The sequence below is a fragment of the Elephantulus edwardii genome, unplaced genomic scaffold, assembly GCF_000299155.1.
Source record: "Elephantulus edwardii isolate Elephantulus edwardi_28Jun2011 unplaced genomic scaffold, EleEdw1.0 scaffold00423, whole genome shotgun sequence".
NCBI lineage: Eukaryota > Metazoa > Chordata > Mammalia > Macroscelidea > Macroscelididae > Elephantulus > Elephantulus edwardii.
In genome coordinates this window covers 406,790-429,753 of record NW_006400173.1, presented here as the reverse complement: position 1 = coordinate 429,753, position 22,964 = coordinate 406,790, and the positions used below count along the sequence as shown (strand labels likewise).

The 22,964-nt window shown below is 40.3% G+C and overlaps 1 protein-coding gene across 1 annotated transcript in view; it reads left to right on the top strand.

Moving 5' to 3' along the window:
* Positions 1-22,964, top strand: part of HDX (highly divergent homeobox) — a 572,582-nt gene that overhangs the window by 414,869 nt on the left and 134,749 nt on the right. Inside the window, exon 6 of the mRNA XM_006902518.1 lies at positions 20,665-20,744. Within this exon, the coding sequence (XP_006902580.1) occupies positions 20,665-20,744 (80 nt within the window). The remainder of the gene's footprint in view (positions 1-20,664; positions 20,745-22,964) is intronic.

The window sequence follows — 22,964 nt, the reverse complement described above, 5'->3', positions numbered from 1 at the left end:
TTCTCAGCTTCAGCTTGAACTTGCATATGAGTAGTTGGTGGTCTGTTCCACAATCAGCTCCTGGCCTAGTTTTCACAGCTGATATTGAGCTTCTCCAGAGTTTTTTTTCCACAGATGTAATCGATCTGATTCCTATGCATACCATGAGGTGAAATCTATGTGTATAACCTGCATTTATGTCTCTTAAAAAAAGTATTTGCAATGAATAAGTCATTGATTGTGCAAAATTCAATCATTCTATCTCCAGCTTCATTTCTGTCACCAAAAAAAGAAAAGAATTCAATAGCACATAAAGAAATCATTATGACGAAGTGGGATTCCTAACAGTTATGCAAAGTTGTTTCCAATACTAATACAGATACCAAATTCATTGTTCTATGAGAATGAAAGGGAATTTATTACGTTTATTTGTAGAGTAAAGAAAACTTGAATAAGCGAAGTACTTCTAAAAAGCAAAAATGAAGTGGGTGGCATAGCACTCCTTGACCTCAAACCTTCTGTACAGTGGAAATAACCAAAACAGCATGACACTGATACAATGACAGACACATAGACTATTGCAACAGAATTTAGAATCCAGGGGGGTGGAAACAACAACAACAACAAACACACACAAAAAAAAACCCATACCCACCAACACCCCATCTATTTATGGTCAACTGATACTTGCCAAGGAAATTATATCTATAAAATGGGGAAATGACAACCTTCTTCAACAAAAGATGCTGACAAAACTGGAATGTTACCTGTAGAAAGCTGAAACAGGATTTACATATTCACATTGTGCACCATTCAAAAAAAATCGACTCAACGTGGATCAGAAACCTGGGACTAAGGCCCCAAACCATGAAGTTCATAAAAGACAACCTGGGATCAAGCTTAGAAGACCTATTTTATGGTATAAATGGACTGTCAAATATAGCCTGAAGAGCACAATCTGAAGAAAATAAAATTGATGCATAACACCTGCTAAACATTAAATCTCTGTACTAATAAATACTTTTTCCGGTAGGCTGAGCAGAAGACTTACTGACGGGGAACAAACATTTGGCAACACCATATATGAGAAGAGTCTCATAACAGACGTTTACAGAGTACTCCTGGGCCTCCAGAAGAAAAAGATATAACCTAATTATGGCATTAATCTAAAATTGGCAAGAGAAGTGGAAAGAACTTTCAAAGAGGAGGACATTCGGATGGCCAACAGACACATGAATAAATGCTCCAAAATCACTGACCATATGAGAGATGAAAATAAAATCCACAATGAGACATCATTTTATCCCAGTAGCAGTGGCAAAGTTTAGCAGGACAGCAAGGAATAAGTGTTGGAGAGGATGTGGAGAGATAGGAACTCTTATACATTGCAGGTGGAATTTAAAAATGGTACAAACATGCTGGAAGACAGTTTGGTATTTCCTCAAAAAGCTCAACAGAAATTCCATATGATCCAGCTATTTCATTGCTTGGAATATACCATGAGAAAATGAGAACTGAGGCACAAACAGAAACTTGCACACCAATGTTCATAAGAAGCATATTCACTATAGTAAGAACATGGAAAAAGCTCAAATGCCCAAACACAATGAAATGGATTGAGAAATTCTGGTACAAATCTCACATGAGAATACTGTGCACCACATAGGAGCAATGCTTTTGTAAATTATTACCTAACTTGGAGGGACCAGAGAGCATTATGATAAGTGAACCAACTCAGTATCATAATGCAAATACTGTAAAAGACCATTTTTGTAGAATGAGTGTGAGGATCCACGGAGAAGATGGGGGTGCTTAATCATAGGATCACATCATTTGATTGGTGGAGGCAGTAGTGTGTAAAGGAAAGGGGAAAGATCAGATGTGAAAAGCAATGTATATGAACTCTGTAAATTAGGGGGGGGGAGAGAGAGAGAGAGAGAACACACAAGCTTCTGTGTGTTACTCTTCAGCATGTCACTCTCTGCAGTATATCCAGTCAATTAACTAGGTATTGCCTTAAACATTTCTTAGTGTGTCCTGGACTGCTTTCTTGCCTGGAGCACTAGGCCATGGAACTACTGCCTGATCAGCCTCCACCCCTGACTGGAGGCTCCCTGGCCCTGCTGTCTGGGACCTCATGTCTGCCACCTGGGGCCTTGCTCTTGCATGTCTTCTGGAGGTCCATCACTGGCACCCCACCTGGAAAGCCAGGCCCCACCGCCTGGAATTCCCAATGCCACCACCTGGAAAATCTGTTCCCACCATTTGGAGGGCCTGGCTCCATCACCTGGAGGTCCCAAGCTCAAAGCCTGGAGGACGACCCACTGAAAGCCCTCTGAACTGTGTCAGGAACATCAGTATCATGGGTGAACTAATTTCATTCTCCTCCCAAAGCTTGAGTTGCCATTAACCTGGGCACCTTGGACTGGCCTAGCTGCAGCTGTTGTCTGGTAGAGGAGGCTGCTAATTCATAGGCCATATCTCTCTTAAACTGAAGCAAGTCATCCCTTGAGTCAAAGTTCAGAGAAAAACTCAGGCAGGGTAGCTCCCCCACCCTCCTCTTAAACAGTGACTTCAGACTGCTATTGCCTTAGGCGTGGAAAAACTCTACCACAGCAATGGCACAGAAGAAGCAGACTATGACACACCCATGACACACCCTGCACAAACCCAAAACAAGATGTCACCCCCCAAAAAGTGACATGGATTTCCTGAAGTCAGAAATATTCTGACACAGAATTTAAAAGAACAATTATGGAATATTTTCAATGGGTGAAAGACAAACTTGAAGAATTATTATAGGAACTTAAAAATCCAAAACAATGCAGATAAAACAAAAAAGGCATTAGAGGCCCTGGAAAAACAAGAAACCTTAATCCAAAATATGAGGACCAATGTTTCAGATGCTGTCAACTTGTTGGAGAGAAATATGAAGAGTTGAAGAGATGGAACACAGAGTCAGTGAAACAGAAGGTAGAATTTTCACTATTGATCTTCTAGAACAAAAAGCAGTATCAAAAAGGAAGAAAAAAGAAAAAAAGCCTAAGAATAATGTGAGACAACATTAAGAGGAATAATATGTGTATAATTAGAATTCCAGAACAGAAAGAAATAAGGAAAGGCACTGAGAAAGTTGTGGAAGAATTATTAGAAGATAATTTCCAGGCATAAGGAAGAATGGGAAAAGATTAGATATAGAGACAGATATATATGATGGAAGTTTGTACAGTGATGTTTATAGTAGTGTTATTCACAATAGCAAGAACATAGAAGCAGGACAGATATTCATCAAGAAGTGAATATATTGAGAAATTGTGGTACATTCACACATGGAATACAATAAAACACTAAGAAGCAATTATTTTGAAACATACTATGTAATAGGAGAAGCTGGAGAACACTATTTTGAGTGAACTAACTCAATTTCCGCAAGACAAATATTACGTAATTTCATTATTGTTAAGAGAGAAGGATTACTAGTAAGATACTGTATACAAATGTCCAAAGAAGAAAGAGTAAGGAGGGAGGGTGATGAAGATGGGGAGGTGGGGGAATATCTCTAGGTTGCAGAGTTTGGTGGGCAGAAGGAAGGGGAGCAGGAATTAGGAGAGAGCCTGTGGGGACCTGAAAATGCTGTGTAATGGTAGGCATGGATCAATGGTGATTAATTTTATAAAACAGTGTCTGGTTTCTTTAGGGTATATTCCCATTAGTGGGATTGCTGGGTCAAATTATATTTCTATTTCCAACTTTTTTAAAAAGCACCATGCTGCCTTCCATAGAGGTTGAACCATTTTACACTCCCACCAACAGTGAATAAGGGTTCCACTTTCCTCACATTTTCCTCAGCATTTGTTGTTTTTTGTTCTGTTAAATTTTGCTATTCTTACCGGGGTGAAATTATATCTCATAGTTGTTTTGATTTTCATCTCTCTTAGAGGTAGAATTTTGAATATTTCTTCAAGTGTTTGTTCGCCATCTGAATGTCTTCTTTGGTGAAAAGTCTGTTCATATCTTGTACCCTCAACTGCTACCCAAGCAGATATATGCCCTCCCATGTTTATTGCAGCTTTGTTCACAATAGCAGAGTTGGAAACAACCCAAGTGCCCATCAACAAATGAATCGATAGAGAAGCTGTGGTATATTTACACAATGGAATACTAGGCTGCATTGAAAAACAAGGAACTCATGAATTATTATACAAAATTGGTAGGATTCCTCTACAGTAACAGAGAACTCAGAGAAGGAAACCAAGAAGCAATACCATTTATAATAGCCAACCACAAATTGAGATACTTAGGAATTCACTACTCTTATTTTCTAGTTACTCACTCTTTAATAGACCTACTTTAAGACTAAACTACTTTATTTTTCTTCTAAAAGAATTGTTGTTGTTTTTGTTATGTGCCATCAAGTCGCTTGCAACTCATAGCAACCCTATGTACAACAGCCCTAAACTCCGCGCTGTCCTGTGCCAATCGCACCGTCTCTGACACTCCCATCCCAATTATCCCAGTCACTGAATCAATCCACCTCATAGAGGGCCTTCCTCTCCTGAGCTGTCCCTCCACCCTCCCAAGCATGAATACCACAAAATATCTCAGTCACACAAAAAAGACAAATGCAGCATAATGCCACTTTTATAAAACAGGATTGACATGGGAGCTGGGGGGATCTAAAACAGATGAGAGAAAGAACTGTATAAAAGGAATATATGATTAGGTATTACTGACATGACAAGAGTCCAGAATAAGAGATGCATACTAAAGTGGTCTGGGGGGTGGGGTGGGGAACTGTATAACAATGAAAGAACTTTTTTCCCCAAAGAAAAATATGATCTGGAGAGGAGGGGGATCAGGGAGGAAAATGTGCAACAATGAATGATTGGAAATCTAAATGTTATAAATGTTCATTAAAATATCAATTTTTTAAAAAGCCGTGGGGAGGGAACCCAAAAAAACCACAGTGTATGAGAATGCTCAATGTGAATGGAGACGTTTATGAAATACAATGTATATAAATGAAACACAGTGTATATGAATTTTGTGTGCATACCAATACAACCAAACATTTACTGTTTGCTACCCTACTAAACTTTCTTTACCACTGCTACTGGGGTAAGATGGTATCTCATTGTGGTTTCATTTGCAACTCTTTCCTTGCCAGTGATTTTGAGCACTTTTTCGTATGTCTTTGGGCCATCTGAATGTCTTCCTCTGTGAAGTCTTCTTATGTATTTTGCCCATTTTGTAATTGGGTTGTCAGTCTTTTTTCTTCTGGAGGCACAGGAGTATTCTGCAAACTTTTATTATGAGATACTTGTCTGAGATGGTATTGTCAAATGTTTGTTCCCAGTTGATAAGTTTTCTTTTCACCCTGATGGAAAAAGTTTTTGATAAGCACGGAGATTTAATCTTTAGGAAGTCATCAATTTTACCTTCTCCAGATTGTACATTTCTAGCTGTATTTGTCAGTCTCTTCATATCGTAGACTAAGCCTTATATCCTTGGTCCCAGTTTGTGTCTTATGAACTTTATGGTTTGGGGCTTTACTCCAAGGTCTCTGATTCACCTTGAGGTCATTTTTGTGTATAGTGTGAGATGTAGATCCTGTTTCAGCTTTCTGCAGATAGCAGTCCAGTTTTGCCAGCATCATTTGTTGAAGAGGTTGTTCTTTCCCCATTTGATAGGTTTTATTTCCTTGTCCAATATCAGTTGACATGGAATATTAGTTAATATGGACCAGGAGGTAGTCGTCAGAACAGAGCAAGGGAACACTGCATGGTTCAAAATTGGGAAGGGCGTACACCGGGGATGCATCCTATCTCCATACCTTTTCAACCTATATGCAGAACAGATTATCTGGGAGGCTGGGCTCTATGAGGAGAAATGTGGGGTCAAGATTGGTGGATGATTTATCAACAATCTGCTTTATGCAGATGACACAACCCTGCTTGCTGAAACTGAGGAAGACCTGAAGCACCTGTTGCAGAGTGTCAAGGACTGCAGCCTCCAATATGGATTGAGGCTCAATGTCAAGAAGACAAAGATTCTCACCACTGAACCAATTGGCAGCATCAGGATGGGTGGTGAAGAGATTGAGATTGTACACAGGTTTAGTTTGCTTGGCTCCACAGTCAACACTCTTGGCACCAGTAGCCAGGAAATTAAAAGGCACATTGCCATGGGAAAGTCTGCTGTTAGGGACCTCTCCAGAGTACTGAAGAGCAATGGTTTCTCCCTGGAGACTAAGGTGCATTTACAGGCCATGGTCTTCACAATCACTTGTTATGCATCAGAGAGTTGGACAATAACCAAGGAGGATAGAAGGAGAATTGATGTCTTTGAGCTGTGGTGCTGGAGAAGAGTATTGAGAATACCATGGACTGCTAGGAAAACAAACAGATTCGTCCTGGAAAGGGTTAAACTGGGTGGCTCCTTGGAGGCAAGGATTCTGAGGCTCTGTGTAACATACTTTGACATGTGTGAGGAGAGACCGCTCCTTGGAGAAGGACATCATGCTTGGGAAGGTGGAGGGACAGCGCAGGAGGGGAAGACGCTCTATGAGGTGGGTTGATTCAGTGACTGGGATAATCGGGATGGGAGTGTCAAAGACAGTGCAATTGGCACAGGACAGAGCAGAGTTTAGGGCCGTTGTACGTAAGATCACAATGAGTCGCAAGCGACTCGACAGCACATAACAACAGCAGCGTGGAATATTTGTCCATAGATAAGTCCATTTCTGGATTCTCGAATCTGTTCCATTGGTCATTGTCCCTGTCATTGTAGCAGTACCATGGCTTTTTGCTTACTACCACTGTGAGTAGGTTTTGAGGTCAAGGAGTACTATGCCTCTCACTTCATTTTTGGTTTTCAGAAGTGTTTTTCTTATTCACAGTCTCTTTCCCTTCCAAATAACCTTGACGATTGCCCTTTTGATTTCCTTGAAAAATTAATTTGCTATCTAGATTGGGATTGCATTGAATATGTAGATTGCTTTTTGTTGGGTTGTCATTTTCACAATATTGTCTTCCTATCCATGAGCAGGAAACAATTTTCTATTTATTTGGGTCTTTTATAGTGTCTTTCAGAAATGTCGTGTAGTTTCCTTTTTATTAGTATTTTATTTTTCTAGTTACCTAATACTTCCCCCGGTGCGCAGCTTCCAGGCTTCCCCTCTGCCCAGGAGCACATTCTCCGCGTCCCCAGCACCTCCTCTGACCGACTTTTCCTGTGTACCTGTACTCCTTGGAGGCAAGGATTCTGGGGCTTCGTCTGACATACTTTGGACATGTTGCCAGGAGGAACGGGTCCTTGGAGAGGTTCATCATGCTTGGGATGGTGGAGGGATAGCACAGAAGGGGAAGACCCTCTATGAGATGGACTGATTCGGTGACTGGGGTAATTGGGATGGGTGTGTCAGAAGCAGTGAGGTTGGCGCAGGATAGAGCAGGGTTTAGGGCTGTTGTGCATAGGGTCGTTATGAGTCGCAAACGACTCGACGGCACATAACAACAACAACAACAGTTAGCTAATATAATTCTCAATGGAGAAAGACAAAAATAATTTTCCTTGAAAGCAGGGATCAGAGAAGGATGCCCACTGTTACTACTTCTATTCAATATTATGTTAGAAGTACTTGCTAGGATAATACAAGAGAAGGGAATGAAACGCGTCGATATCAACAAAGAGATGATTAAACTGTTGCTATGTGCAAACGATATGATAGTGCACACAGAAAACACCAAGGACTCAAAAATACTGTTATAGCTAGTGGACCCATTTAATATGGTGGAAGGATACAAAATTAATATCCAAAAATTGGTAGGATTCCTCTACAGTAACAGAAAACTCAGAGAAGGAAACCAATAAGCAATACCATTTATAATAGCCAACCACAAATTGATATACTTAGAAATTCACTTACTCTTATTTTCTAGTTACTCACTCTTTAATAGACCTTCTACTATAAGATTAAACTACTTTATTTTTCTTCTAAAAGAATACCACTCTTATTATCCTTCTCCTCAGTCACAAATTCACACAGACTTTTCTTTTACCTTCTACAAACATTTCATCAGTTCTCACAAACGTTATGCCTTCTACAACTGTTTAGTCACTTCTAACAAAGATTCACATTCCTTTGTGACTTATAGACGGAGATTTTACTCAACTAACTACACAACTCTTATCAGTTTAATCAATATTCCTGGTTTTGGAAACTTCTAGAATTTTTAAGTTGATAATTATTTACATAATCTGGTAACAGAAATATCTTCAATAGTTACTATAATAGCATTATTACAATTAAACTTACAGCATAAAATAAAGTTAAATCCTTAATCAACTTTACTATGGCAACTAGTAGAGCTGTGAAGATGGTTCTGGTACTGTTTCAAGAATGTCCATTGCTTTATTTTATAGGTGAGCATACAAAGCTACTTCTTTTTTAGTTGTTGGTACTACTTACCACTGCTATTGTTTTTTACTTTCTTCAGCACAAAGATATCTCATACCTTTAGAGTGTCTTGTGCTTAAAGCTTATTGAGAACTTCTTTTTCTACGTTTGCTTGTTATAATTTTTTTTGCTTAAGACATGCTGACATTTAATATAGCAAAAAGCTTTGTCCCTGCAGCATCTGGTGTTGGACACTCAGGTACATAAACAAAAGACTGCAAAATAGAGCTAGATTGAATTCTGGGGGGGGGGAAGCTACAAGGTGAGAGTTTTGGCTTTAAAGTTATTTTTCCTTCATGCTTACACTTTTAACTTTAGCTCTCAGTGGAGAAAGGGCTTTACTAGAAAAGGTAGAACTGAGAAAATTACTTTTGCCTCAAGCAAGATTACATTACCTCTCATATCAACAGCAATTCAGGGTTCACCTGGCAGGATGTGGGATGCTGTTTCCCATCAGCAGGAACAATATAGTTCCTTGGACCTAATCAGCTGAGTTCTGATAGCACTTTTTAAAATTTTATTTCTAGCATAGAAGTTGGTGTTGTAGCTGGCCTTGAAGGAGCTCAACAGCATGTACTGCTTCAGGATGTTTTGGACCCTCTGCCTTCTAAGGCCTAACCTTTTCTTTTATTACTGATCAGGCTTAGTCCTTGAAAATCCCATGACAGTAGGAGTCTCCAGTAGTGATATTTAATTCTGAAATTGCTGTGAGGTGCTCTATGCATAACTGTGTCCAGCAACATGGCCTGTTTTTCTACCTTTTTGCATTCCCAGTCCTATCTTTGTTGTTAAAAACTTTAAAAATATTTTTTTCACCAAGAGAGAGTTGTCTATGAACTCAGTTCTAACTTTCCCCCAACTCTATAACACTTTGTTTTTGGAATGAATTTCTCAGATCTACCTCCCTGTTTTGGCAGGTTAGAGAGCTTATATAAAGGAGTTGCAGAACAGTGAGGATGATGAGTATTTATAGTATGTTTTCTTTTTCTCTGAGTATTTTGGCCTAGTGATTATGTCTCAGGCTAACTGTTCCACCCATTTCACAATATAGCTTGCATTTATGTGCTACAGTTAATAATTATTAGCTACAGATTACAGAGTAGACAGGCTTTAGCTTTGAAAAAGTTTTACTAAAACAAAAACTTTTTTTGCTGCTTGCTTCTGTAAGTTCTAATTGGAAAACAAATCTTTTACAGTAACTTGAATTTCATGGGCCCTTATTGCATAGGTCATAAATCTAAGGCTAATTGAATAGCTACTTTATGATCTTTTTAAATTTTTTTGTTTCACCTTTGGAAGAATTTCTCTACATCCTTTTACTTTAATTTCTATTTCTCATCCTGGTTTCTTTAGTGTGTATTTCCTTTTTAGAACCTCAACCTCCACTTTGTTTGGAAGTTGCACTCCTCCACAGAGGCTCAACCCCTCTTTTCTGGAGATTTTTTTTACAGTTTTTCCTAGAGTCTCAACACTTCCTTGTCTGGAAGTTTCGTGCACTCTTCCGTAGAGGCTCAACCCCCTTTACCTGGAGGTTTTTTGCATTCCTTCTTAGAGGCTCGATTGTCCCTTGTCTGAGGTTTCTTACACTCATACTTTTGCTTCATCTGTCTCTAGTCACTCATCTTGCAGGAATATTGGGTGCCTTTTAGCAGTTGACATATTGGTATAAACCCTTGAATTGGATTGAGCTGACTTGATATGAAGTCATCACTGAACAGAGGATCAGGACTCCTCACTCACCTCATGCCCAAGACACGTCCCATATTCACTCATATTCATTCTCTCTCTCTCTCTCTCTCTCTCTCTCATCTCAACACACCAAGGGGTACATACCATTCTATGGCTTTTCTCATCTTGGTTATCTTGATCATTAAAGGAGGATTTGCTGCCCTTTAGGCCTTTCACCCATGTTGCTGTGCGTCTTTGGGGAGGCTTCAATCACTCTCGCCTGAAGGGCCCTGCAACTATAGGCAGCAGCAGTACACAGCTTCCTCAGGGGAAGAAGGCTAAGGCCTTTCCTCAAACGGATTGGGGTATCCTAGAAGAGTGTCCGAATGCTTAGAAACATGGCTTGGTGTCACAAGAGAAACACATCAAAACAGAAGATCTCAGTGAAGCATTTTAATGTATTTTGTATATTCTGTATAAGGTTGCTTGGACAGACATAAATCTGATCAACAAGCACACCAGCAGATTATTTGCTTGGAGTTTTATTCCTAACTCAAAAGCTAAGACTGTGTCTCACCAAAGGTTTTGACCTCAAGGCCTTGTTTCTACTCAGTTTGTTATTTTGACCTACACTTAAAATGAGGAGATTTGAAAGAAGGGGGCTAAGGCTTGAGAAAGTTTAGAATATCTTTGTTTCAGAGGATGATAGAGTACTAAGACTGATGTTGGCTAATTCACAGGAAGATTTCAAGCACAAAAGAGTTTCTCTTAGTAATTTTCAGGAAAGGGTTCTTGTTCTGACTTTAACTCTGTCTTGTAACTTTGAAGAGTAAATACATATTTTTCCCTTACAGTGGTTTATTAATTGCACATAACTTTAAAAACATAAATGGCAATTATACACAAAGATATAAATTTGTTAAAAAAGAAATTATCTTTCCTGCAATGCAGATCTTGTCTATACAAACTCCTTTAGGTTCTTCTTTTATAGGATTATCTTGATCTCTCCTTCATATTTGACAGATAATTTTCCAGGGTACAATATTCAAGAAGGGGGTTCGTCAGGGATGTATTCTGTCTCCATACCTTTTCAATCTGTATGCAGAACACATCATCCGAGATGCTGGGCTGTATGAGGAGGAATGTAACATCAGGATTGGTGGAAGAGTCATCAACAACCTGCATTATGCAGATGACACAACCCTACTTGCTGAAACTGAGGAGGACCTAAAGTGCTTGCTGCACAAGGTCAAGGACTGAAGCCTCCTATATGGATTGAAGCTCAAAATCAAGAAAACAAAGATTCTCACCACAGGGCCAATTGGCAGCATCAATATGGATGGTGAAGAGATTGAGATAGTTAACAGTTTTCGTTGACTTGGCTACACACTCAACACTTTTGGTAACAGCAGCCAGAAAATCAAGAGATGAATTGCATTGGGAAAGTCAGCTGTGAGGGACCTCTTAAGAGTGCTGAAGAGCAACGACGTCAGGCTGGAGACTAAGGTGCACCTGATCCGGGCTATAGTCTTTGCAATTACGTGCTATGCATCAGAGAGTTGGAGAGTGAATACGGATGATAGAAAGAGAATTGATGCCTTTGAGCTGTGGTGCTGAAGAAGAGTACTGAATATACCATGGACTGCTAGGAGAACAAACAGGTTTGTCCTGAGAAGGTGAAGCCGAAATGCTCCTTGGAGTCAAGGATTCTGAAGCTTTGTCTGACATATTTTGGGCATGTTGCAAGGAGGGACTGGTCCTTGCAGAGGGACATCATGTTTGGCAGGGTGGAGGGGCAGCGAAGGAGAGGAAAACCTTAGATGAAATGGATCGATTCTGTGACTGGAGTGGTGGGAATAAGCGTGTTTGGGATGGCTAGGTCGGCACAGGATAGAACGGCGTTTAGAGCTCTTGTATATAGGGTGGCTATGAGTTGCAAGCGACTCGATGGCACATAACAACAACAACAACAACAGTATTCTTGGTTGACAGGTGTGTTCTTTGAGTGTTTGATATATGTCCTTCCACTCTCTTCTTGCTTGCATGGTTTCTGCTGAGTAATTGGCACATAATCTTATATGTTCTCCCTTATAGGTTACTCTTGTTTCTCCCTTGCTACTTTCAGGATTCTCTCCTTATCCTTAGTTCTGGCAAATTTAACTATGATATGCCTTGATGTTTTTCTTTTGGGGTCGAATCTATATGGTGTTCTCTGAGCTTCCTGAATACATATTCTCTCATTCTTCAATGATGCGCATGCTATTTCTCTTGTTGGTGTCCCACATTATTCTTAGGTTTTCTTCTTTTTTCCTTCTTTTTTGAGTCTGCTTTTTTCTCTAGCAGATCAGTGGTGACAATTTTGTCTTCAATTTCACTGGTTCTGTGTTCCTTCTATTCAACTCTGCCCATGTGTCCCTCCGTCATGTGGACAGCCTCTAAAACATTGGACCTTATATTTTGGATAGTGGTTTCTTCTTTTTCCAGTGCCACTAATGCCTCGTTTGTTTTCTCCACATTGTTCTGCATTTTTTTTAGCTCCTCCTGTTTTATGCTTGTAGTATCCTGTAATTCGTCAAGTTCGTCTTTTGTCCATTGAATATATTCAATAATTCTTTTAAATTCTTTGTAAGAAAGTTCCATCAGACTTTCTGGCTTCAGGAAATCCACTGATACTGTGTCACCATTTAAGGGTGATATCTTGCTTTGCTCTTGTATATTGTGTGGCACAGCTTGCCTTCTTTGAGACACTGATATGTTCTTGATCTTAAGACAATGCTTGAGAGAGCAATCGGGAAGCTACCCCACTAGTGTGTTTCTCTGAACTTCTGACTTCAGGGAAATGTTATTTCAGAGCCTGTGAGAGCAAACTCTTGTTGGTAAGATATGTTTAGGTGCACTCGACTAAAGGCAAGTTGATTGACTAGACGTGTAGGCACTGGTGTGGAGCCAAATGGGGTAAGGCAGGCACAGGGTTGGGGTGATAGCAAGGGCAGGTCAAACACTTGGGGGACCTCACTCAGACCTCAGCTGTCTAGGTGTGCTCACGATTTGGGTCCCTACTTCCTGCTGTCCATTTCCACCCAGTGGTTTTCACTCAGTTGCCCCTGCCCAGTGGCACTTATGCAGGTGCCCTCAAGCAGCAGCCCCTGACCAAGTAGTGTCCTGAGTCCAACAGGACCTAAAAAGTCAAGTCAAATTCCCAGGAACCCACTAACCTCTGGCTGGTCTGCAGAGTCCACAAAAGTTCAGACAGATTACCACTGGCTGGCTTGTTCTTGGGCAGTCAGCGTGGCCCAAGAGAGCTCGGCCAAATTCCCCACCAGTGGGCATGCCCTTGGGTGCTCTCCCAGGTAATCGGCAGTGCCCCAGAAAACCTAGTCAGGATCCTACTGGCCTTTCTCCTGCCAGATTAGTCCCACAGCAGCTAAGCTGGTGGCTCTGGACAATGACTGGATCCGGCATAGCTTTGTGTTCCGGTAGCTCCAAAAGGAACTGATGCAACAAAAGTTCTGATTTGAAATCCTACTGTCCACATCTCGTTATGTTGGTTGGTCTCTGTGTGGCATGAAGGACTCTCTAGTGGCCCTTGAGTGCCACTGGGGTGGCAGGGCTGTTACAGGGGTGGAGGTGAGTGGTTGGGGAGAAGAAAACACTACCACACTGGGAGGCAGGGGATGGGGCTTCGGCTCCATGCTGCGGGGGGCGGATTTATGCACTGCAAGCTGCAGGGTGAGGTCACACAGCAGCAGGCCGCAGGGGGCTCATGTGGTGGTGGACCATTGCTCCTCTGGGGTCACACGGTGGCCGGGGCTGGGGTGGTTGTTCCTTGGTGTCACATGGTGGCCAGTGGTCACTCATCCAGGGTCATGCCGCAACCAGCAGGTCGTTGCTCCTCCAGGTTTTGTGGATGCTGGAGGTGGTCAGTTGCTCCTCCAGAGTCCCACGGTGGCAGGTGACTGCTCCATACTTGCTCCTGGTGAGTGAGTTTCACAGTGTCTTGGCTGGTGTCTTTTGGCTGGGACTCAGCTGTCTTGTGTATGGTTCAAATTCCAGCTCTCCGGCTGTGTTGGGTTCCGGCTGCGCTCTGTGTCCATTTTTCAATTGAATTATTTACCTTTATCTTGTTGTGGTGCTCAAGTACTCTATAAATTCTAGATATAAGTCCCTTATCTGACATGTCATTACCAAATACTTTTTCCCAGTCTGTGGCTCCCCTTTTTACCCTGTTGGAGAAGTTTTTGGATGTGCATAGGGATTTGATTCTTAGAATGTCCCATTCATCTCTTTTATCTTCTCCTGATTGTAGATTTTTCAGGATACCGGGAACACTGTTTATGTTGTGGATTAGGACTATTAGAGTTCTTCCAAGTTTTTCTTTAATGACATTTACAGTCCTTGGTTTTAGTCCTAGGTCCATGATCCACCTTGAGTTGGTTTTTGTATACAGAGTGAGGTGTGGATCTTCCTTGAGTCTTCTACAGATAGTTTTCCAATTTGCCAACACCATTTGTTAAAAAGGCTGTGGTTTCCCCGCTTAACTGATTTCATCTCCTTGTCAAAAATCAGTTGACCATAGGTAGATAGGCTGAATTCTGGGTTCTCAATTCTATTCCATTAATCTATGTGTCTGTTATTGTACCAGTACCATGCTGCCTTAACCATCATGGCAGTGCAGTAGGATTTGAAATCAGGGAGTGAGATGCCGCCTACCTTCTTTTTTATTTTTAAGCAGTGCTTTGCTTATTTGCGGCCTTTTTCCATTCCAAATGAAACTGGAGATAACCTTTTCCATCTCGTTGAAGAATGGAATTGGTAGTTGTATTGGGATTGCATTGAATGTATAAATTGCCTTTGGTAGTATTGCCATTTTCACCATATTGAGTCTTCCTATCCATGAACAAGGGATATTCTTCCACTTCTCCAGGTCTCTTTTTGTTTCTTGTAGTAATGTTTTGTTGTTGTTGTTGTTGTTGTTGTTATGTGTCGTCGAGTCGTTCGTGACTCATAGTGACCCTATAAAAACCCTGCTCTGTCCTGTGCCAATCGCACTGCCTCTAGCACACCCATCCTGATTACCTCAGTCACTAAATCAATCCACCTCATAGAGGGTCTTCCCCTTTTGCACCGTCCCTCCACCCTCCCAAGTATGATGTCCCTCTCCAAGGACCTGTCTCTCCTTATAACATGTCCAAAGTATGTCAGATGAAGCCTCAGAATCCTTGCCTTCAAGGAGTAGCCTGGTTTACCCCTCTATAGGCTGATTCTGTTTGTTTTCTTGGAAGTCCATGGTACATTTAATACTCTTCTCCATCACCACAGCTCAAGGCATCAATTCTCCTTCTACCCTCCCTAGTCATTGTCCAACTCTCAGATGCATAATGAGTGATTACAAAGGCCATGGCCTGTATCAGGCGCACCTTAATAATTTTCTTTAAATAGATCCTTTGTGCTTCTGGTTAGATTTACTTCAAAGTATTTAATCTTGTGATTTTCTCTTGTGAAGGGTATTGTTTTTCTTAGCTCTGGCTCTATATTATCTTTATCACTGTAGAGAAATCCAGCTGATTTTTATGTATGTTGATCTTGTATCCTGCTACTTTGCTGAATTGGTCAACTATGTCCAATAGTTTTCTTGCTGAGTCTTTAGGGTTTTCTAGGATACTATCATATCATCTGCATAGAGAGATAATTTTGCCTTTTCTTTGCCAATTTGGATTCCTCTTATTTCCTTCTCTTGTCTTATTGCTATCACTAAGACTTCCAATGCAATATTGAATAAGAGAGGTGAGAGTGGGCATCCTTGCCTAGTAGTTCCTGTTCTTAAAGGGAATACCTTTAACCACTCTCCATTGAGAACAATGTTGGCTCTCGGGTTTGCATAAATACTTTTTACTATGTTTAAGAAATTCCCCTTTAATCCTATTTTGTTGAGTGTTTTAATCAGAAAAGGGTGTTGGATTTTGACAAATGCCTTTTCTGCCTCAATGATAGGATCATGTGGTTCTTTATCTTTGCTTTTTTAATGTGATGAATTACATTCATCATGTGTTTCAATACATGTGTTTCCTTATTTTGAACCATCCTTGCATACCTGTTATGAAATCCAGTTGGTCATGATGAATCATTTCTTTGATGTATCGTTGAATTCTATTGGCCAGTACTTCATTCAGGATTTTGGCTTTTAGTTTTCTATTTTGGTGTTGTCTTATCCTGGCTTTGGTATCAAGGATATGTTTGCTTCATAGAATGAATCTGGGAGAAGAATTCCATCTTTCTCTATTTCCTGAAATAGTTTATGTACAATTGGTGACAGTTCTTCTCTGAATGTTTGATAAAATTCGCTGGTAAAATCATCTGGTCTACGGGGTTTTTTTTTTTTGTTAGAAGTCCCATTCTTCTCATAATTAGCCACAGTTTGTTGTTAACCAATAGGGTTAGAGTTTTGTAAATGTCTTGGAGGGAGTCTTGGCAGGCTAATCTGTAGGTAGTTGATCTGCTAAGCCCAAAGCTATATCTCTCTGGAACTTCGAATGTACCAGGAACTCAATGCAATTTACAGCCTCAGAAACTCAATAGTGGGTTGACTAGATGGCAGCAAGTTTGAGCTGAAATGTCTAAATTGGGGAAAAATATTTTCATTGGAATTCACATTTTACATAGTAAAGATGAATTCTTGCTTAGAAAATAGAGAATTATTGTTTCAGGTGTACCAAGTTTCTGTTTGGAACAATGAACTTTTTTTTTAATTTAGTTTGTGGTTGTTTTTGTTATTGTTGATTGCCATTGAGTCAAGCACAACTCATAGAGACCCTATGAACAAAAGACCTGAAGCCTTTTGATACTATCATTTCTCAAAGTTTACAGAGTTTCCAGAGGCTGTTGTTTAGGAATTGGATACCACTCTTGCTTCCAAACATGTCTTCAACTGGGAGTTACGGCGAACAGTGTCCACCATAGGTAACCGTTATGCTATTTGAAACCCCAGTGGCACAAGGTTCAACATCCCAGCAGCCCCAGGTTACCTCAGTACAGCATATTGATAGAGAGTGCTGTACCACTCACTTAGAAGAAAATTTCTCTAAAATATAATAACAACCAACTTTTAAATACAAAGGCCCTTCCCAAGGTCTTGTTGACTCTAAAGAACCTTAAATATAAAACAACCAATAGAGTATGTTGTTGTTATGTGTCATTGAGTCACCTGTGACCTATAATTACCTTATGTACAGCAGCTCTGAACCCTGCCCTGTCCTGAGCCAATCTCACTAATTCTAACACACCAACTCCCATTGCCCCAGATACGGATAATCCATCTCATCCGGGTTCTTCCTCTCCTGTGCTGTCCCTCCACTCTTCTGAGCATGATATTCTTCTCCAAGGACTGGTCTCTCCTGGCCACGTGTCCAAAGTATGTAAATAATGGTTGCATAATATATTTTGTACAGTTAAAATTATTAAACAGCACATTTTATTATAAACGTACTTTTTTAAAAAAGCAGAAACAGCTACTGAAAGTCGAGAAAAAATTTTATAAGCAAAAAAAAGGTTTTTTAAGTGTGATAAAAGGCAAGATTAATCGAATCAATAAAAAAGTGCTGGCAATCTTTTAGTTCTTTCACTTCTTCTCCTTTTTAAGAGAGTAAGCCCTTCCCTGATGCAGGAATCTGCCTTCACTTATGCCTTCCATTTATACCTTCCCTGTTTACATCTCCTTTTCCTTTCCTATTCAGAAGGAGTACAGGAGTAAAAAGAGGAAGATGTGACTGAAACTGATTAAAAACAAAAACCACACCAAAAAACCGCAATCTTAACCTGATGTCAAATTCTGGTAAAAAGTAATTGCTGAATGATTCAGCTCATTAATTTCAAATTTTTTTGCCTACAAAAAACATATTTATGTTTTAATATTTTCATATTCTTTTTTGTGAGAGAAAAATTTTTTGACAAATTTCTCTTGTAATTAGTCTTTGCCCTTCCCTTCTCCTCTATGTTAATTCTCAAAGATTGATTTTATGTATAAACTTTTCCTTATCCTTTTTATATTCGTGTTCTTATACCATGTTTAAGGAGTTCTGGTAGCAAAGTCCACAGGCAGTTGTGCTGCTAACCCAAAGCCAGATTCTCTGGCTCAAATCTGCCAGGGCTTTCCTATATAAAAATGAATAATCTCTTCCCATGTGAATTACAACCTCTGAAAACCTACCAAAAGAGTTGATCAACACTGAACCACTTCAGAAAGTACCATATGATGAACTAGTGGAGGTGAAGGAAGAAATTCAAGCTGCATTGAAAGCATCAACAAAAACATAAAACGTATATAAAATGGACAATAAATAAGGAAGATGCAAGAATTGTGGCCCTTGAATTGTGTTACTAGGAAAGTTCATTGAGTGAATTGCCAAAAGAACAAACCAACCTGTCTTGGAATGAAAAGCATCTGGGATTCTCCTTAAAGGCAAGGATGATGAATCTATGTCTCACATATTTTAGATATATTGTCAGGAAGAGCCACTTCTTGAAAAAGATATAATGCTGGAAACAGGAGAAAGTCAGTGAAAGAGTAGAGAAGATCATCAATGAAATGGAGTGGCACAGTAACTGAAATAGTGGGCTTGAACATGCTAGAAATTTTTAGAATGGTGTAGGATAGGGGAGAGAGAGTTTTTTATTCATATGGTATGTATGAGTTATAATTAGTTCAATGGCATCTAATAACAAATGTAAATATTATCCATTTTTTCCTTGAGGAAAATTTATTTTACTCAAAGATCAAGATCACACTGTATGTGGTAAGTTTTGTAACCTTATTTCAAGTTCCAATAAATGCTGAATATTTTTCTCATTTTTAGTGGACTAATACTATTCTCTTGTAGTAACATAGCCTAAATAATTTCATCAGTCCTCTACTATTGAACATTTAGATTGCTCCTTTTCTTTCATTCTTCTATTTTCATAAACAGTGTAGTGGTGTTAATCTTATATTTATACATATCCATCTTATTTCCTTAAGATGTTGTTGTTGTTGTTGTTGTTATGTGCCGCTGAGTTGCTTGCAACTCATTGCGACCCTATGTACAAAATCCCTAAACCCTGCTCAGTCCTGTGCCAATCGCACTGTCACACACACACACACACACACACACACACACACACACACACCGATTACTCCACTCACTGAATCAATCCACCTCATAGAGGGTCTTTCCCTCTTGTGCAGTCCCTCCACCCTCCCAAGCATCATTATGTCCGTCTCCAAGGACTGGTCCTTTCTTACAACACGTCTAAAGTATGTAAGACGAAGCCTCAGAATCCTTGCCTCCAAGGAGCAATCCGGTTTAACTTTCTCCAGGATAAACCTGTTTGTTTCCTTAGCAGTCCATGGTGCACTCAATACTCTTCTCCAACACCACAGCTCAAAGGCATCAATTCTCCTATCCTCCTTAGTCATTGTCCAACTCTCTGAGGCATAACAAGTGATTGCAAACACCATGGCCTATATCAGATGCACCTTTTTCTCCAGAAAGACACCATTGCTCTTCAGTACTTTGGAGAGGTCCCTAACAGCAGACTTTTCCATTGCAATACGTCTTTTAATTTCCTGACTGCTGGTACTAAGAGTGTTGACTGTGGAGCCAAGCAAACTGAAGCTGTGAACAATCTCAATCTCTTCACCATCCATCCTGATGGTGCCAGTTGGTCCAGTGGTGAGAAGCTTTGTCTTCTTGACATTGAGTCTCAATCCACATTGAAGGCTGCAGTCCTTGACCCTCTGCAGCAAGCTCTTCAGGTCCTCTTCAGTTTCAGCAAGTAGGGTTGTGTCATCTGCATAAAGCAGATTGTTGATAGATCTTCCACCAATCCTGAACCCACACTTTTCCTCATAGAGCCCAGCCTCCTGGATAATTTGTTTTGCATGCAGGTTGAAAACGTATGGAGATAGGACTCATCCCAGGTATACAGCCTTCCCAATTCTGAATCATGCAGTGTTTCCTTTCTCGGTTCTGACGACTGTCTCTTGGTGCAAGTATAGATTTCACATTAGCACGATCAAGTGTTCTTGGATTCCCATTCTTCTCAGAGTCAGCCACAGTTTGTTATGATCCACACAGTCAAATGCCTTTGCATAGTCAATGAAACACAGATAGATAGACATTCCTCTGGTATTCCCGGCTTTCAGCTAAGATACATCTAATATTAGCTAAAATATCCCTAGTGCCACGACCCCTTCTAAACCCAGCCTGGACTTCTGGCAGTTCTCTGCTGATGTGTTGTTCCAGGCATTTTTGGATCATCTTCAGCAGAATCTTGCTTGCATGTGAAATCAATGATATTGTTCTATAGTTTTCACACTCTGTTGGGTCACCCTTCTTTGGGATGAGAGCAAATATAGATCTCTTCCAGTCAGTTGCCCAAGTTATTTTAAAACTTCAATTAAAAATTGAGCATGTATGAAATGAATTTGCCAGTAGTACTGTTAAAAATAGACAAATTACTTGCATACTCTTGGCAAAATAAGTCTCAGTAAAATTTTGATAATGAAAATTTTTCCTTCCTTACAGAAGAGTCCAATGAAGTTACATCAAATGAAACAAGAGATCATAAAGAAGAAGACCACCATGTAGTATCCAGAGATAATATGGTATGTACGTATGCTTAAAATTTTATTTTCTCCTACCCTCTGACCTTTGATCTAAAGAGTCCTTTCCCCTCATCATGAAGCCCTGCCTATTGCTCTGCTTTGGTGATGGCTCTGTTGGTGGCTTTGGAAGTCCCTGCCCAGGTGGCAGCTTGCAAAGTCACTTGCACTGACCCCGAGCAGCATGATCCAAGCCAAGTGAAGAAGTTTGGAGATAACCTGCAAATAAAGGTCAAGCTAGTAATTGGCAAAATCAAGTAAATTCATACATAGTGCTGGCACTTGGCTAGTGATAATTTAATAATAAATGGAAAGAGACAACCAACGCATGCTGAAATGAAGGAGCATTCCATTTTTAAGAAAACAAAAGAGGATCTCACATTAAAAGAAGAAAAGACCCATCCTACACTTAATGGAGAAATGAAGCACCCTGAAATGTGGTAAACTAGAATTATTTTTATTGCTTCACCATTTACTAGTATTTGCTTTGAGGGGATGAGTTGAGGTGACTGTAAATAAGTGAAGATAAGATACACACAGTTGTAATTTAGGTAAACAAGTGAAAAAGACTTATTAAGGTATTGCAAAATGTAGCTCATGTGGAAGAGTTAAAGAGAAAAATGAAGAAAGGGAGAGAAACACCACTGGAAACTCAGGGATGGACTCAAACCTTAAGGGAGAGAGAGGGAGCCTTAGGTGGATCCTGCTATTTAGTGGCACCTAGTCTCATGAAACAGCTCTGCCTAGGGTCTTGTGGGATTGATTAACATTCCTAAAGAGGGAGCTTCTTCACTTTGATGCACCTGCCTTTTACTTCCCTTTGTATTTCCTCTAAGAAACCTTTCTTTCAGTCCTTTCCTTTGGGAGTGGGAAGGAGGGGGCGAAGGGAAGGGAGGGGAAGGGAAGGGAAAGGAAGGGATGGGGAGGTGAGGGAAGGGAAGGGATAGGGAGGAAAGGGAAGGGAAGGGGAGGGGAGAGGAGGGGAGGGGACGGGAGTGGAGGGAAGGGGAACTCCACACTTAGAACATGAAACACCTCATATTTAGAGAAGAAATGGAGCACTCCACACTCGAAGAAGCAGTGGAACACCACAAGGATTTCAGATAGCACAGGAACTGTTTGCTTCCCCCAACGCCCCCTGCATAGGGCCACCAGGAAACTTCTGAACCCTGAGCCAAGGTCTCTGTCATGATACCCCTAGCTCCTATACTTAAAAGATTTGTAAGAATTGAAAAAAATATTTTCTCATTACCTGACAGACTTTCCAGGATATTTTCTTACATTGGATTCTCTAGTGAAGTAAGCCAGTGAATCTTGCCCCAGGTCTGCAGATCTGACCTCAAGAGTGATGCGTCTTGGAAGGCAGAGTTCAAAATGTCAGTAAGGAAGTTGGATTTCAGACTTCTCCTTTGGAGACTATGAGTTTCAGAAACTGGCATAATCAAGACTGTTTTTTGAGAAACTTGATCTCAGACACCTGGCTTTAGAATCTGCTGAATTCAAAGTCAGCAAGTATGGCAGCCCATTGGTTCATGTATGAATCCCATTAGGTAGATAGTGAGATGTAGTTCTGACAAAAGCTCTCTAACTTTTTGCCATAAAGTCCAAATATAAAAACCAAACAAACTGCATCACTGAGGAGACCTATCCTTAATAAGAAGGCTCTAGTGGCCAACTGGTAAGGAACTTTGCAGCCATCCCAAAGGCACATGGCTCGAATCCACTAGCAGCTCTATGGGAGAAAGATGGTTAATCTCTTCCCATGTGATTGATTGCCTCTGAAAACCCATGACAGTGTCAGCTATGAGTCAGTTTCAACTTGACCGTATGTAACAATAACAACAATCATACCCTTAAGGAGTTCTTGTAACTTAGTGGTAGAGAGTTACAGTGCCAAGTCAAAAGAAGGTAATTTCAACCACCAGCAGCTCCATAGAAGAAAGATAAGCAATATCCTCTTAAAACTAACTGGACTTACTATCTATTAGTCAAATCCAACCCAATGGTATATAACAATCATATATTTTACAAATATGCTTGTAATCTTGTTTTATAAGTATGATAGAGTTTAAAATTTGTAACACATGTTGTTGTTGTTGTTGTTGTTATGTGCCGTTGAGTTGTTTGCGACTCATAGTGACCCTATGTACAACAGCCCTAAACCCTGCTCTATCCTGTGCCAACCGAATTGCCTCTGACACACCCAGGCCGATTACCCCAGTC